This window comes from Euprymna scolopes, chromosome 35 (genome assembly GCF_053919585.1).
Source record: "Euprymna scolopes isolate OS-2025 chromosome 35, ASM5391958v1, whole genome shotgun sequence".
Lineage (NCBI taxonomy): Eukaryota > Metazoa > Mollusca > Cephalopoda > Sepiida > Sepiolidae > Euprymna > Euprymna scolopes.
Genome location: NC_136516.1, coordinates 20,899,163 through 20,917,929, shown reverse-complemented (window position 1 = coordinate 20,917,929; position 18,767 = coordinate 20,899,163). Strand labels below are relative to the sequence as shown.

General features: G+C 33.0%; 1 protein-coding gene across 2 annotated transcripts in view; it reads right to left on the bottom strand.

The window, feature by feature from the left end:
• LOC145259733 (phosphopantothenate--cysteine ligase-like) overlaps positions 1-18,767 on the bottom strand; it is a 30,685-nt gene that overhangs the window by 8,771 nt on the left and 3,147 nt on the right. Inside the window, exons 2-5 of one of the 2 annotated variants that reach the window (XM_080117432.1) lie at positions 10,887-10,975; positions 9,503-9,645; positions 5,934-6,148; positions 2,683-2,802 (exon numbers count right to left, since the gene is read on the bottom strand). In XM_080117432.1, coding sequence (XP_079973558.1) covers positions 2,683-2,802; positions 5,934-6,148; positions 9,503-9,645; positions 10,887-10,975 — 567 coding nt within the window. The remainder of the gene's footprint in view (positions 1-2,682; positions 2,803-5,933; positions 6,149-9,502; positions 9,646-10,886; positions 10,976-18,767) is intronic. The other variant, XM_080117433.1, reaches the window with a different exon arrangement.

Sequence of the window (18,767 nt, the reverse complement as noted above, 5' to 3'; positions counted from 1 at the left end):
CCGACTCTAGTCCTTGGAAAATGATCGTATCACATACAGTGTCACTGCATCTACCATGATGGGGTGGGGGTGGTGGGATTGGACTTTTGGGGAATGCATCTATATTTGCTGTTTTCTGCTAGAACAACTGTTAGATATTGGCCAGGCAATGCTAAAAGGTGTGTTGGTCAACGATTATAATGATTATTCAAGCAAAAATATGTTTTAGAATCAAAATATTTTCAATAAATATTTATTTTCATTAAATTAAGGATTTTAACTTTAAAATGTTATAACAATTTATTTATTTTTTTTTTTTTTTTTACATGGAGGTCACCACTTATCAAGGCCCAGAAGCCACTCGGGATAAGGGTTATTGTGTGTACGGTAATCAATGGGATAGTATTGTAGTAATAGTTAGTATCGGAGATTTGACAAAGTGTCATTACTTAAGGGGGCACTTCATCAGGAATTTGGTTATGTTGGACTTAAAGACATCCAAGTTAAAGTCAGGAGGGAAACAGGCAAGCGGCAGAGAGTTCTAAAGGTGTGCAGTTCTAAGAAAGAAACTTTGTTTATGGAATCTATGTTTTGGTTTTGGCACAGATAAAGAGTGGGGGAAATTATTGACAGTGGTTTTAGCTAGATGGGTGTTTTTCAAGAAAGATTGGCAAGGGGGGGGACGAGAGATTGGAGCTCAGACGAGCACTTGCCATGGAAATAACGATAAAACAAAGATAGGCTCGCAATGTCTCTTCTGTGGGAGAGAGATTGCAGGGAAGAGAATAAAGCATCCCCCACTAAGCCCTGAAGTCTATTTTGTACTCTGTCAAGAAAGGATAGGCTTTTTTTAGCAGCTCCTGCCCAGATGTGGCAGCAGTACTCCATCCTTGGATGTACTTGGCTTTTATATAGATAGAGAATTGCATCATCAGTGAGATGTAAAAACCTCAGCTGATTATCATAGTAACATATACTAATGACGTCATTTAGAAGGGGAGATGGTCTTGGTCTTTTTGAGATACTTGGAAATTACGTGAATCAGTCGGAGTCAAGAGAGGGACAGAGACGGTGTTCAAATCATGAGGTGGAGGGGGGGGGCAGAAATGGCAATAGTTAGAATCAGGGTTGCAACTTTTCAAAAGAGAAAAAAACACTTTGGAATAAAAAAGTTGCCAAAAATGAAACCTGGGATGCTGTCATTGCTTGAGGAAGAATGTCTATTGCAGTTTTCTGTCAAACAAGACCAAAGATGGAACAGATATGTTCTGGATTTGCCAAATGTTGAAACCTCAAATAAGTGTTATTCATCCTTCGTGTTGTAAAGGTATTTACGTATATTCTTGTACCGTTATGAACTGTAATTAAATTGTACATACACACACAATGAACTCTAGATTAGATGATCACAATGCTAGACTGTCAGACAAACACACGTATATACAAATTTTAAAGAACACCAAACATAGTGTCATAATTAATTGTTGAGGGCTTAGATTTTTTTTTCTCTATAGTTTAAACATAAACCATTAAAAAGAAACTTTCGAAAAGGCAAAAATACACTTCTAAAGCGTATTTCTCCTAAGCATAAATTAGATAAAGAGGATAAATGAGGGGTGGGGCAGAAAAAAAAAACCCTATCAAGACGTCTTTCAGCCAACCCTTTTCAAGATTAACGTTGGCAGCGGGGGAGAAAACATCGTTTAAAAACGTGGTCAAAAGACCACGCTATTAATTTATGGTCTTTTGACCACGTTTTTAAATGATGTTTTTTCCCCTGCTGCCAACGTTAATCTTGAAAAGGTTTGGCTGAAAGACGTCTTGATAGGAGTTTTTTTTTCTGCCCCACCCCTCATTTATCCTCTTTATCTAATTTATGCTTAGGAGAAATATGCTTTAGAAGTGTATTTTGGTCTTTTTGAAAGTTTCATTTTAATGGTTTACGTTTAAACTATAAAAAAAAAAAACCTAAACCCTCACCAATTAATTATGACACTACGTTCAGCATTCTTCAAAAGTGTTATAAAGTTATGTACCCATAAAAATCTTTTTGTATATACAAATGTATATACACTCTGTATACACACATTCATTAGATGAACATTTTATATCACTTGACGATACACAAATTTAGACATGTGTGTATGTGTGTATATATACACACAAATCACACACAGCTTCTTCACTCAAACAGCTAGACTTTGGAATTCTCTTCCTGTTGCTTGCTTCCCTGACTGTACTTATATATAGAAGTTTAAATGTTATGTAAACAAACATCTTGTTAATCTTTCCTATTAATGGTCCTCTCTTCCGTTTGCCTATTTCCCACCTCACTACAACTTGGATGTCTTCAAGTCCAACATAAACAAATTCCTGATAAACCGCCTCCTTAAGTAAGACACTCTATCAAGTCTCCAATACTAATGATTACTACGATACTATCTCATTGATTACTGTTCACGCAATAACTCTTATCCCCGAGTGGCTTCCTGACCTTGATAAGTGGTGACCTCCATGTAAAAAAAAAAAAAATAGTAGCCCCTTACGTCCAAGTGGCGATCTGCCTAGTTGGGGGTGAACGCGAGTAAAAAAAAAAAACACCCTGACAATACAGCACGACATCTCGACACAACACAGATGTTTATGAAACATTTGTGATGAGATGCAACAATCGTATGACGAATGCAGCAATGATTTTCTCACCTTGAAAGAAATAACGTAAGCATCAGGAGCCCATTCCATCACGAGGGGTCCAAGGAGTTTAGGGACCAACTGTAGAGAGAAGTGCAAAGGGCCATCTGCTGACTGGATCTTGTGTTCAGGCTGAATTGGAAAAAAGACCAATTCTATACAACGCATACCTTTTTTTTTGTTTTTTAGTTAATAGTATACTGTCAAATAATCAATTCCAATGTTAAACATGCACACACACACATATATAAGAACAAGTAGTTAATAAAACATGTTAAAAAACACTTTGAAAAAGAGTTAAAAACATTTAATTTTAAAAAAGAAGCACTAAATAGCACTTATTTAGTGTTTCCTTTTTAAAATTAAATATGTTTTTAACTCTTTTTCAAAGTGTTTTATTAACTACTTGTTCTTATTATAAGCTCTATTTCCTATTTGGTTTTATCGAGCTTTTAAATCTGGTTGAGATTACTTTATAAATATTATTTCTTTAATATTTATAATATACTTTAGTTTTGCCATCTTGGATCATTTTGGTAAATTCTTATTTCATTATATATAAATACTAGCGGGGGGTACCCAGCGTTGCCCGGGTGTTTGGAGAGGGGGGACTGTTTTAATATCATTAAAAAAAAACTCGATGTCATAAAAAATTGGAAAAACCAAAATAAAGCATAACCGCGAACAAATGTAAAAAAATGTAAAAAAAAAAAAGGTGAAAAAGAGGAAAAAAGGTAGGAAGACAGGCTCGAACCCAAAGCATCGAGGCTAAGGTGGGAAAAAAATGCCTGACACATTACCTCTACACCAAAGAGACACATAATTGAGAACGGATGAAATTAACCCTTTAAAAACACTTGCAGGTGGTTGAAACTAACGTCAACGTTTTCTAGGTCAAACATGACATCATTGTCGTAGTAGCAGGAAGAGGCCGAGTTTAGGGAGAAGGAACACCCACACACACACACACATTTTAACTTTTATATTTATAGATGGCCCCCGCCCTGGTTTAGCTAATATATGACGTATAAAATTGAAAGGAATAAAAAACAAAACGAATGTGAAAGAATAAAAAAGGAAAAAAAAAGAAAAACCCTCAAAAAGTTACCACGTAAAATGCAAATATGTTTATTTAAATGTAAATTTTTTGTTTTTTTTTTTAAATTGAAAAACAAAATTCAAAAAATAAAACTGTATAATGAAAATATGTTTATTAGATTTTATTTTTTTTTCTTTGTTTCAATGAAAAAGAAAAAAAAATGAATAAATAAAACCAGAAAACTGACCATGTTTTTTATTTTTTTAATGTTGGTTTGTTTTTGTTTCCTTTTTTATATTGCTTTCTTTATTGTCGCTGTTAAGCAATTTGAATGTCTTCTGATTCCAATAAATAAAACCAGAAAACTGACCGTGTTTTTTAATGTTGATTTGTTTCGGATTCTTTTGGTTTCTTTTTTTGTATTATTTTCTTTGTTGTCGCTGGTAACCAATTTGAATGTCGTCTGATTCCAATATCGATAGCGTAGTAGTAATTGTGCTGATGAAACTCTCAGAAATGCAATGTATAGAAATAAATAATGAATAAGCAACTAATCCGAAAATAGGAAGTCAGCTCCCTCCCCCCTAGTATCACATATGAAATCAGTGCAAACATAATAGAAGTATAAAGACAGTAAATAAAATATTAAAGCAACTAATTGGTGCAAGATTTGAAGAACGCTGGCGGCTGACTGTTAAAGTTTCTTGTAAAAACTGGAATCCAATGTTAGTTTGTTTCGTTTAAGTAATCCTTCGAATCACAACCCCACCCCACTACAACAAGAGAAAAATATAAAGGGAGGAAAAAAACGGAAAAAAAGAGAAAGAAATTTATAAAATGACACAAGTAACCCACAGCATAACAGGAATGCAAAGTCGCGTTTCACCTGACGGAAAGTCGTGTTTCACCTGACAGAAAATCGCGTTTTACCCGATGGAAAATGCTAATCCATATTTTTTAATCAACTAAGAACGCGAACCGGTGTTCCTCGTATATTCCAGTGTGGACGTATCCGCAGCGGTGTTAAGTGGTCGCCGACGGAGTATGAATCGAATAGAGAGAAAAGATTTTACAACTTCCATTGATTCTAACCGATTGTGGCCGTGAACTCTCACCGGAAAAAATAAAGAAATGTACGAATATCAAAAAACTGTAAGGGTAGTAGGCCTATAGCACACCTCAGATCATGTGCTGAAGTGTGGGCACACTACATTTGAATGTAATGTCGTGATTTTTAATCCTATTAAGGTCAAACTCATACAGGGAAAAAATGAGTTCATTTTATTTATATATATATATATATATATATATATATATGTGTGTGTGTGTGTGTATGTGTGCGTGTGTACATAGGATAAAATAGTAATAATTAAAAGTAGGTACAATTAATTATTTACCATTTTACCCTATTCCTTCATTTTCATTTCATATCTAAATGTCATTAAGCCAGTTTTTCTATATTTGTATTTTTGTATAATTCTGGCCCTTCTCCTCTTCTGATGAGAAGCATTTAACTTCGAAATGCCATGGCATAAGTTTTTTTTTCTTAATTTCCCCTTAAATTTTCCTTATTATTTATTGTTCTGATGATAAATGTAAAGTTATATATAACTTATATTCCTCCTCTTTCATTTTAGTATTCACGAAACAGCTGTAAGAGCTTAACGCCAAAATAGGTGAATTTCTATTCATGTAGGTTGTGATTTTATTCAATTTACGTATATATGCTCTGAAAACTCTTTGGAAAATTCATTGAGCTGAGATTTTAATTGAGTTGGTATTATAGACAATTATATTCCAAACTTGCAACAGAAAGGAATTGTTGATAAAATAAAATATATATATATATATATATATATATATATATTTGACCTTCAAGGTTAAATATAACCAAGGATAAGTACCAGATAAATAGATTCTAACCCAGAAAACAACAACTCTTCCCCTTTTATCAGAAGCATTGTTTATGGAATGTGAGAACTAAAGGACAAAATAATGGAATTCTTATATAGATTTGCATATAAAAAAAAAATGAATGCTTGTGTTTTGTGTTATTTCTATCAAAAATGTACTAACATTTGCTGTATGATTTTCAGATGCTTCATGTTGGCTATCAAACGAACCCCTGCTGATCATGATGTTCGGATCTTTCTTCTGAGCCCCACAACTTTTAGATTTGTTTTCAATTATCAAATTGTATTTACAAGATAAAATTGCTCCTTACCATTTGGTCCTTTGGTATATAAAAGTCAGAAACTGCAGCAGCCAAGTACACCATGGCCGATTGACGGATTTGTCGTAAGGATAAAACTGAAGCTCGCAAAAGGTGAAGGTATTCATTTAACGTGGTAAAATCGATGGACAAGAGACGGCCAGATTTCATCACTTTTTTATACTTCAGTAACATCGTCTTCATTTTGCCTTCATATTCTCTCCGCACTGAAATGAGTTCAAAACAAATGTAAAACATTTTCTTGTAAAACATTCAAAGCAGCTGATATTCCCATAATTAATTATCCATTCTGAAATATAAATTAGCATCAAAATAGATGATTGATTTTGCAACACCTGTTTTATAAAGTCGTAGATCAATATATATTTTTATGTAATGTCTAACAGAAAATTATGGAAATTAATGAACATAAAATACTAAAAACAGCCGATATCCATAAAGGGGGAACAATGCACCCGATATCCAAAAACGGGGAACAATGCACCCGATATCCAAAAAGGGAGAACAATACACCCGATATCCAAAAAGGGAGAACAATACACCCGATATCCAAAAAGGGAGAACAATACACCCGATATCCAAAAAGGGAGAACAATGCACCCGATATCCAAAAAGGGAGAACAATGCACCCGATATCCAAAAAGGGAGAACAATGCACCCGATATCCAAAAAGGGAGAACAATGCACCCGATATCCAAAAAGGGGGACAATGCAGCCGATATCCAAATACAGAGACAAAGCAGATACTATGCATCATTTTAATAGTAACTGTTATTTTTTGCAAATCATAGAAAATATAGGAATTCTGTAAATTGTGAGTTAATATGTTGAACACATTAATTTTATTCTTCGAAATTACATTTGACATGATGCATTATGGCATCAGAAGAGGAAAGGAGTGGTTGGTTGGTTGGTTGTTTTTGTTTTACGGCATATCAACCCTTTTCGGGTTATTTAATGGCGAATCCAAAGATTTTGAAGAAAAATTTTTTTAATAGAGTATATTTGTTGTTTTCACGTCGGTTTCTATTTAACCCATAGTTGGGACCCTAACAGGTACTACCACTCTGAGTCAGAGTGGACCTGGGAGCAATGGTAACTAAAGGGTGGCTCCACACTCCCCAAAACCCACAAGCTGGGGCCTCACTACTGGATATAGTTTAAGGTCATATCCAGGACCCCCATTGAGGGACTTTTACCCTCTGCAGGGGGGCAGTCGGCATATTCTAATGCCCCACCGACAGGGCCAAGAGGAAAGGAAGCAGTGCAGTTGTGGTAGAAGATGAACTCTGGTTGCAAATATCCGACAAGTAGGAATTGAAGCTAAGTTTATCATGTTAACGGAAATAAGAGCAGAGAAAGACTAGCAATATCACTTCTAATAGAAATATGTGAGTGAATTTAAAATTAGGTTTCAGAATTTGGGAGGTGAGTATTGATCATTTATATCATTCGAATTACTGTTCTTATCTGGAGTGTCAGTCTCACAACATTTCAGTCAATGTAACCCGTGACCATCTTCGGGTGTATCTTTTCGAACACAGGAATCTGTTCAGCTCAGAAATCGGCACGGAATTTCAAACAGAACCCTTTATATTTATCCATGGGAATAGCATGCTCTCGTTCCGTTAGACCTACCAGGCTCAGTTTAGTTGCTTTCTTTCACTGCATATCGACCCATTAAAGTATTTGTAGAACAGGCAGAGGGATGCAACATTTTGTTGATGGGACAGAGGCTGAAGCCTAGATGACAGTTCAGGACCTATCAGGTTGGCGACTCTTTTGAACCCTGTCCAGGAGTGAGAGACAAGCAGCAGATGCACCAGCCCAAATGTGACAACAGTACTCTATACATGGGCGAATGGTGGCTTTGTAGAGGTACAGGATACTTTCAGGCGTAAGTAATTTTCTAGCACGGTAGAGAGAGCCCACCTTCTTTGCAGCAGCCTTGGCAATGCGCTCAATGTACGTTATTTAATGTCGAATCCAGTAATTCTGGAAAAAAGTTTTAGGTTTCAAATTGTTTAGATCTTCAAATATTTATTCATGGTGTTTGGTTTGGTTGTTTTGTAAAGGGGAAAGAGGGGAAGGTGGACTGTTGTTTTTTGGTTTTGGTTTTGCAAAAGGGAATAGAAAAACAAAAAACATCAATGTTAGGTGCATTTTATCTCAGAAAGTCAATATCTTCAGACAGCCTGATTTGGTAGCACCAGAGACCCACAAGGTGCCATGGCATAACGGATAAGGTATGATGTAAAACTTCAGTTCTAAGTGACACTTTTCTAGAGGTTGAAGGACGATACTAAGAATACAACTGCAAATTACTTAAGCCTTTTACTCCGCCATGGTTGACAAAACAAACCCGCTACTCCCATGAATTAAAGGCTTTTGTTCGAAATTCAGTACAAATTCCAGAGTCTGATAGAAGGATTCCCAGAGTTCAACGACATATACCTGCAGAATACAAAAAATATAGCCGATATCAGAAAAAGCAGAAAGTGAAAGATGACATCAACCGAAACGATGTGTAAATAACAATCAAAATGAGAACAATCCCAAGAATGAAGACCTATTATCCAACCAGAGAAGCCCTTGCTGAGACTATTATCAAGGGGAAACAAATGCTAAAGGTTATGTATTATTGTGTTGAAGATAATCTATAAATATAAAAGCGAAAATGTATGTATGTATGTATGTTCGCTTTTTGTGTATGTCTGTAAAAAGCGGTCGGTCGGCTCACAACTTCTTAAAACTTTTTATATCACATATAAATCATAATATCTACGAGTTAAAAGAGGTGGCCTGTCTATTTAATTTGCTCGACTTTGAAAAGATAAATATTCAACATTTTTTGCTGCCGCACGTGGATTAGGTTTTTTCGTATAATAAAAGCGACACTAATTCTGGCGGTATTTTTCCGGTCGCGATCCCCGGAAATGTCCGAAAGCAATCAGATTTGATCAATGTGAAAATATTTTCCTTATATCAGACAATTGCTATTCAAGTTGGACAATCTCCTTGTTATGGAGAGCTGGTTTCCCCCTCTAATATCTTGGAAAAATAAAAATAGCATTCCCCAGTAAATAAAATACTGTCCCGCAGTCAAAGTCTTTAAAACGTGCACCTGCCAATTCTAAATAGTTAAATAAATTTAAACGTGTTTCCATTAGCATTTCGCGGTGGCCCAATGGTTAACGTCGCACGTTTTTTTTTTTAACACTTTAATTTCCAACTTTGCCTCAAGGGTTCGGGTTCGATCCTCATATTTACGTACCGAAACTTTTTTTTTTATTTTACCCCATCCCCACCCCCCACGCAAACACCCGGGTGTTTTGATTTACCCAAAACCAAACACACCTCCAAACACTCGGGCAATACCGGGTACCCCACGCTAGTATCAAATAAATGAGCAACAGCAATGGAGAATTTGGGGGGGAGGGGGTTATAGAAATAATCAGGGAAACATTTTTGAGTTTTTTTTAGGTGAATAATAAATTTAATTCATTTAATTTAATAAATTAATTTAATAAATTTAATAATTCCAATGCAATTTTACTCACCAATAATCGGCTGCGTCGCCGAACTGTCATCTGCCAATTCCAGAATATCCAATAGATTCAAGCGCGAAAAATGTCTGGAAAACGGTTCCAAAGAACGGTTCCGATACAAAAAGATCACAGCATAGCCATGGTGAAGGAAATTTCTGATTTCAATATTGTCAAGAAAAATTACAGAAAGCAAAACTCATCCTCAAATTGATATCTTGATTGACCAAACTAATCACTCTTTAACTAAAACTCAGTAGGATTTGTTTGTTACTGTGCACACTTGATGATATCATCATTTTGCAATGGGAGAGGAAGAAATCATTATATTTTACCCTTTTCTTTTTTTCTAATGAACTATTATTTTTCAAGCAAAAAACAAAGTATATGTTTATATATATATATATATATATAATATAAAGCAGAATGTGTGTGTGGTCACGAATAGGTTACTATATGGTTGGCTATTTTAAAAAACTGATTACATATAATCATAGAAGATGTATCGAGACACAGGAATGGACATGTTTGATCTGGCAGAACAGTGGTTCATTAAAATTGTGGGGTCTGCGTTCGCGCCTGGTCCACAAAGTATGGAAATAAAAAATTTAAAAATTAAAAAACGTTTACAAGTGTTTTTGATATAGATGTACATAAGAATACTTTATTAAGTATCTTAACTTAAATAGGGATGGTATAATAAAATTGTGGGGTCTGCGTTCGCGCCTGGCCTCCATAGAATGGAAATAGGCACAAACTTTAATAAAGACGTTTCATATCTATCTGCGTAAGTATACTTTGATAATAATGTTCCAGTTTGAAGAAATATGGTATAATTAAATTATGGGGTATTCGTTCGCATCTGCCCTCCATAGAATGGAAATATGTCACAAAGTTTAACAAGGTTTTTTAATATAGATCCACAGAATATTGTGATAAGTGTTTCAGTGTGAACAGGTATGGTATAATAAATTATAGGGTTTATTTTATTTTTACTTTCATCATATTTTGCTTTGGTTTTGATACCCCCAAATTCAACCCAAATTTACAACCCTTCCTTTTCATAACCTATCATACTTTCATAAATCAGAGTCCATTTTCTGTAGGCTGTTTTTGAACCCAGTCAATTACGGGTATTTTTGGTATTTTTTAGTATACATATATACATATATATATATATATATATATATATATATATATACATACATACACACACAGTTATGCCTTGTTAGGTGTGAATGCGAATAAAAAAATAAATAAAAAACTAGTATTTATAAAAAAGACTGAGATTAACAACATCACGTTAATGAGGGAGAGGGCACAGTGAAAAAGAAACATTCTTTAACCCTCACACCTCACAAGGACAAAAGAAAAAGTTTCCGCTTTTCAAAAAGGATACTCAGCGGATGCTGATCCTCGAGTTCCCTGACTAAAGTTGTCTATGTACCGAACTGTCCGACTTTCCAGTGGCACCGTAGTACCTCCAGACTGAAAGGAAAAAAATATATAAGAGAAATTGTTGGGTTTTACGAAATACGCATGACAAAAAATAAGACACAACAAAAATGCGAGAATTGGCTCCTGCTGCTTCTCTATTTAGGCACATCATTCGAGCAACCTGGGATTCTTATATCAAGAACAACAAAAAGCAACCGATTTTTATTTAGATGGACCACCAAGCTAATTTTTGTTTGTCTTTTTTATTTCGGGTGGTCATATAGCACATATGAGTGTGTGGGAGAAAATCAGTAGCAGCTGTAGTTTCACCGACTCGCAAAAATATTAGCAGCAGCTGTCAAAGCATGTCATGTATGCAAATCGGCAAGTGTGTAAAACACTGACGTCATGAGAAGAAAAAGGAAAGAAAAAGAAAAAAGGTTGACACATCGTCAAGCAAGTCGCCGTTCCGGGGAAAAATTGACATGTGAAGTCGAAAGCGAGAAAGTACTAGCTATGGAATACTGCTGCCATATCTGGGCAGGAGCTGCTAAAAACAGCCTATTCTGCCTTGACAGAGTACAAAATAGACTTCGTGACTTAGAGGGGGATGCCCTTTTCTCTACCCTGCAACCTCTCTCCCACAGAAGAGACGCTGCTAGCCTATCCTTGTTTTATCGTTATTTCCATGGCAGGTGCTCGTCTGAACTCCAATCTCTGATCCCCCCTCGCCAATCTTTCAAGAAAAACACCCGTCTAGCTGAATCCACTGTGAAAAATTTCCCCCACTCTTTATCTGTGCCTAAATCAAAACGTGGATTCCATGAACAAAGCTTCTTTCTTAGAACTGCACACCTGTGAAACTCTGTTCCGTCTGCCTGCTTCCCACCTGACTACAACTTGGATGTCTTCAAGTCCAACGTAAACAAATTCCTAATGAACCGCCCCCTTAAGTAAACACTTCATCAAATCTCCACACTAACGTACTGTACTTGCAATAACCATTATCCCCGAGTGGCTTCTGGGCCTTGATAAGTGGTGACCACCGTGTAAAAAAAATAAATAAAAAAAAATAAAAAAAGCTAGTGCAGGGTTGGTTGGTTGTTTTTGTTTTACGGCATATCAACCCTTTTCGGGTTATTTAATGCCGAATCCAAAGATTTTGAAGAAAAATTTTTTTAATAGAGTATATTTGTTGTTTTCATTCATCGGTTTCTATTTTTCATTCATCGGTTTCTATTTAACCCATAGTTGGGACCCTAACAGGTACTACCACTCCGGATTAGAGTGGACCTGGGAGCAATGGTAACTAAAGGGTGGCTCCACACTCCCCAAAGCCCACAAGCTGGGGCCTCACCACTGAATATAGTTTAAGGTCATATCCAGGACCCCCATTGAGGAACTTTTACCCTCTGCGGAGGGGAGGGGGGGGGGGGCAGTCGGTGTATTATAATGCTCCACCGACAGGGCCGCTAGTGCAGGGAGAGAGACTTTTAAAAAAGCATATTATATGATGAAGCGTTGTAAAACGTGTGTGCGAAAAGACTTAAGAGATAATGAAATGCTTTATTTTGAAAGAACCACAAATTAATGCGGAGTTGGATCTTTATTTCTTTCCTTTTTTTTGTTTGTTCCTTTGCAACGGTGCTAGACAATGTGCGGGTCCAAGTGGTTGATATGTAATGACATGGTTCAAGTGTAATGGCCACGTTACGGGGAGGATAAAAAAACTTTCTAAGATAATAAGTTTTTTTTGGGGGGGTGGGGTCAGACTTAAGATAAAATATTTTAAAAAATATGTGTAAAACATAAGAAAAAGAATTTCTTCATTTGAAAAAATAAAAAAAATAGTTGTTTACTTTTACGACTTTTAAAAAGTAAAAAAAAACATTTTTTTATTTTCTTTATGTTTAACTCATTTTTTTAAATTCCTCCTGAATCTGAAAAAAAAAAAAAAATTATTTTCTTACAAAGATTTTTTAGTGAAAACAAAACAAAAAAGAAAAACCAGCAAATGGCAGTCTGTTTAAATTAAAATCGGCTATTTCTTGTTTTTGACATGAGAATCCCAGGTTGCTTGAATGACGTGCCTAAATAAAAAATCAGCAGGAGCCAATTATCGTGGCTTGTTGTGTCTTAATTTGTCGTGCATAAATATTAAAAATTAAAAAAAACAGCAGAAATATAACTGGAATAAAAAAAGAAAACAAAAAACAGATTTACAACAAATATTGAAAATCTCAATATAAAATGGTCGATTTGAGATATTTTTAACTAGTAAATGGAAATGCCATGGAATGAGAAGTATATTGAATCAACAAATATGTTTTGATAAAGCTGATATTTTTCTGAATAGCACAAAAATATTAGGGTTTTTTTGTGTTGGGGGAAGGGGACAGAAAAACTAATAACTTTCTACTTGATGAATTTTTGTACTATTTTCGGCATGACTAAGTATGTAATATTGTTTTTGCTTAAAATAGAATTTTTTTTTTTTCATCGATCTGTCGACTGTGTCTTAACAAGCACCGCAGAATATTATATTATATATATTAATTATATAGAATATTGTATATCTTACATTATATATATGTTATTAATATTTTATATATTATTATATATATTATAAAATATGTCATTATATATATTATAAAATTATAATATATATTTTATATAATATTATATATATTATTAATATTATATGTACTATATAATTATAATATATTATATTTTATATATTATGTATTATTATATATATTATATAATTATAATATATTATATTTTATATATTACTAGCGGGGGGGGGGGGTACCCGGCGTTGCCCAGGTGTTTGGAGGTGTGTCTGTAGGAGGGGGGGCTGTTTTAATATTATTTTAAAAAACTCGATGTCATAAAAAATTGGAAAAACCGAAATAAAGCAAAACCGCAAACAAATGTAAAAAAAAAGGGAAAAAAAAAAAAAAAAAGGTGTAAAAGAGGAAAAAAGGTAGGAAGACAGGCTCGAACCTGAAGCATTGAGGCTAAGGCGGAAAAAAAAATGCCTGACACCTTACCTCTACACCAAAGAGACACATAATTGAGAACGGATGAAATTAACCCTTTAAAAACACTTGCAAGTGGTTGAAACTAACGTCAACGTTTTCTATGTCAAACATGACATCATTGTCGTAATAGCAGGAAGAGGCCGAGTTCAGGGTGGAGGAACACCCACACACACACACACATTTTAGCTTTTATATTTATAGATGGCCCCCGCCCTGGTTAGCTAATATATGACGCGTAAAATTGAAAGGAATAAAAAAACAAAACGAACGTGAAAGAATACCAAAGGAATAAAAGGAAAAAAAAGAAAAACTCTCAAAAAGTTACCGCATAAAATGCAAATATGTTTATTTAAATGTAATTTTTTTGTTTTTTTTTAAATTGAAAAACAAAATTTAAAAAATAAAACTGTATAATGAAAATATGTTTATTTGATTTTTTTTTTTTCTTTGTTTCAATGAAAAAGAAAAAAAAAATGAATAAATAAAACCAGAAAACTGACCGTGTTTTTTATTTTTTTTAATGTTGGTTTGTTTTGGTTTCTTTTTTTGTATTGCTTTCTTTATTGTTGCTGTTAAGCAATTTGAATGTCGTCTGATTCCAATATCGATAGCGTAGTAATATTGTGCTAATGAAACTCACAGAAATGTAATGTATAGAAATAAATAATGAATAAGTAACTAATCTGAAAATACGAAGTCAGATCTCCCCCCCCCCAGTATCACGTATGAAATCAGTGCAAACATAATAGAAGTATAAAGACAGTAAATAAAATATTAAAGCAACTAATCGGTGCAAGATTTGAAGAATGCTGGCGGCTGAATGTTAAAGTTTCTTGTAAAAACTGGAATTCAATGTTAGTTTCGTTTAAGTAATCCTTCGAATCGCCCAAATTCAAATGATGACGGACTCTGTATTGAATACATAAGTTTGTGAAAAGGAGTTAAAACTAAAATACTATACAAAATACTGTTAGAAACCTACTCAATATATGTTACTGTAACATAGGCTGATAGATATTCGGTGGGTTTTTAACAGTATTTTGTATAGTCTTAGTTTTAGCTCATTTTTCACAAACTTACGTATTCAACACAGAGTCTGATGCCATTTGCATTTTTCAAATACATCAGTAAACACTGTTTTCCGAGCCGAATAAACACGTTACATTAAATAAAAACACTAAAAACATATCCAGTTAGGTAGAAAAATAACTTATCTTGCCTTTAATAACATTTATTTGTTATACATTTGTTTTTTTACTTTTTCAAATCTATGTGTATAACCCTTATCCCTGAGTGGCTTCCGAGCCTTGATAAGTGGTGATCACTGTGTAAAAAAAAAAAAATTTTTTTAAAATAGGTGTATCGGAATTTTTGACACCCCTAACACAAAACTGCGAATAAAATATAAAAACTCGTAATTTCTCTTTTAAAAGTGGGTTATTTATTTTTTTTATGGATTATACTTCCAAAATAAACTATTAAAGTTGTTTTAAAAGTAATAGAAATATTATTTTTTATTTTTTAAAAAACAGTAATGAAATTAATTGAATTTTACGAGCTCAGTATTTTTCAATTTTTAAACTTTAAAAATCTATCAAAATTTTTCTATTGATTCAATTTTTACGATATTTTCAGGGTCAATGTGAAATTTTATGCTCTTTCCAATAAACCGAATATAATATTTTAGACAAACGTTTTTTTTTTAATTCACGCGCCCCCCATTTACAAGTGTCTATTAAAAAGTAAATAATTAATTTACTCACCAAAGTTTTATATATCACAAATTGAAGATAAAAGATCAATAAATAATATATTCAAATTCAAAACAAAGTAGTGTTTTGAGAAATTTACCTGTAAAGTCCGAAGTTTAAAACCTTTTTTTTTTAAAATACGTTGTCTGTTTTTCTTTTTTTTTTTTTTTTAATGAAACCTTGGTCCTTGCTCCTTTAATTGAAAAAAAAAATAGGGCTTGAATTACATTTTTCGAGTAGTTCTAAGCTTGGAAAGACAGGGGGTCGAATTAATTCACGCCTCCCATTTTGAAATGCCTATTAAAAAGTAAATAACTCATTTACTCACCAAAGTGTTATATATCACAAATTGAAGATAAAAGATCAATGAATAATATATTCAAATTTAAAACAAAAAAAAGTAGTGTTTTTTTTTTTTAGAAATTTACCCGTAAAGTCCGAAGTTTAAAACCTTTAAAAAAAAAAAAAAATACACGTTGTTTGTTTTTGTTTAATGAAACCTTGGTCCTTGCTCCTTTAATTGAAAAAAAAAAAAATAGGTCTTGAATTACATTTTTCGAGGAGTTATAAGCTTGGAAAGACGGGGTGGAATTATTCAATATTTTTCACGAAATTTCTGACACACCTAATATAGTAATACAAACCTAAAGTTTCCTTTAATAAATTCTCCTGTAATTTAAAGTTTTCTTTAATATATTTGTTTTGATTTACCAATAAGTTTTGTGGTTGTCTTTCCTTGTCCCAGCTGGAACTCTCCGAGAATGAAAACAAAAACAAAATGTTTTGGGAACCTAAAATGCAAAAGTCCCAAGATATCAAAGGTGTTGTCTACTTTAAATTTAAAATGTGTAAATAAAGAAAAAATAAAAATGTTTGGGTATTTTTCGGGTGGCCATAAAATTTTGCATCAACTCCTTTCATCTAACATATAAAGTTATTTTGTGGAAATTTTCTCAGTCCTAAATAGCATTTAAGCTGATAAACAAAACCTTACTGCTGACAATCCAATTTTCATTTATTTTTCCCCCTTTTCATCGCTATTCAAAAATAATTCTTCCGGCAATTCTTTAATAAGGTCCTTAAAAAGCGCAAAGTGTAAGGGGGATAATTCTTATTTTTAACTTCAAGGTAAGAATTATCTCCCTTACATCTTTAGTTTTTTTTTTTTTTTTTGTTGTTTTTAATCTCGTTTATTTACATAAAATTTACAGTTCACGCACGCACACCGTCATAAATGTACGCACTATGACACTAACGCACACACGTAACGCATTAACTGTCACATTATCGTCCACACATCGAAAACAAATTCATTTTAAATACTTCTAACAGTTATCACTGAAGTTTCTACTGAAAACAAACGATCATTGACTTATTAATTTATATATTTTATTTGGAAAGACAAATGTTTTACAAAAAATTCGGAACAAGGCCATTAAAAAAAAAATGTAGGGAGTGGGGGGGGTCTGTATCTTTAGTTTGTCTACACTAATCCTAGCTAAAGTTCTCGGTCACCAGAATACCACATACACACCAGGGGTCGTCCTACTTAGAATTCCCAATCATTATTATTTTTTTAATAAATAACAATAATAAAATCTAAATTAACTAAACATATATATATATATATATATATATATATATATATATATATAGCAAAAATGGTAATTAGTAAAAACCTGAAGAAAGTGCTCAATACTATTGCAGAGCAAATGTTTGTTTGTTTTTTATTACCGATTTATCTGCTTAGTTACACATGTCTTAGTTACCGAATCGTATTAACGATCCAATACTTCATCAGACATTACAGAAACCTGTAATGTCTGATGAAGTTACTGAATCGTTAATACGATTCGGTAACTAAAACATGTGTAACTAAGCAGATAAATCGGTTATAAAATAAAACATATATATATATATATATATATATATATATATATATATATATATAATTTAAAGGAGATTAGAACAATAGTCTAAAGAGCAGAGTGTATTTTAATGTAATAGTGAAATTACTAGTTTAATTAAAATACAGGAAAGAAAAAGTGCTCGTTGTAATTTAGATATATAATAAGCTCGATAGGTAAATATCCTAGAGCTAATTTAATATTTAGTAATGTGATTGATAATTTAAAAATCAAATTATAATTAAATTAAAAATCTGTTTCCTAAGAAGGAACAACAACAAAATCAATTATTTGTACGATCGTTTCGGAAAACAGTGTTTTTATTGTGGTAGACAATAAAATCCAGACCTTTATTTTAATTTTTTTCCAGATACATCTCCCTTACTTTTAATGCTAGGTTTATTTATGGTGTTTTTTAAATTTAATAAAAACCCTTCACAATTTGCTGTTGAGGAAACCTTGTTTATTAAAAAACTATATGTAATAATTATTGTCCGTAACTTGATGTCTACCACAATAAAAACACTGGTTTCCGAAACAATCGTATAAATAATTGATTTTGTTGTTGTTCCTTCTTATGAAACAGATTTTTAATTTAATTATAATTTGATTTTTAAATTATCAATCACATTACTAAATATATATATATATATATATGGTACTTGTACAGTTTAATCAAGACATTAAAAAATGAAAATATTGAAAAAAAAAAGGTTATATTGTACGTATCCGTTATGGAACAAAGATCTCCGAACAAAAATTTCACCTTATTTCATCAAGTAGTGTTTTTTTTTGTTTTGTTTTGTTTTTTTGTTTTTTTTACAGCGAAAAAACAAATTTGTTATGATACTGAGCAAAACATTCGATTTTTAGAAAGAAAAGCTAGTATTAAAGATGGGGGGGATTGTCGGCGCTTTAAATTGAGTTATCTCCCGTGGCGTGTTCTAAAAATTCAAAGATAGCCGACTTCAACGCGCTTTCATAAAAACATATTTTTCCGCTATAAAAAAATTTTTTTTTTAAATTGCTCGATCAAATTAAGTGCAAATTTTTTTTTTCGGAGATCGTCAGTCCAAAACGGTCACGTACAATATAACCTTTTTTCGATATTTTCATTTTTTAATGTCTTGATTAAACTGTA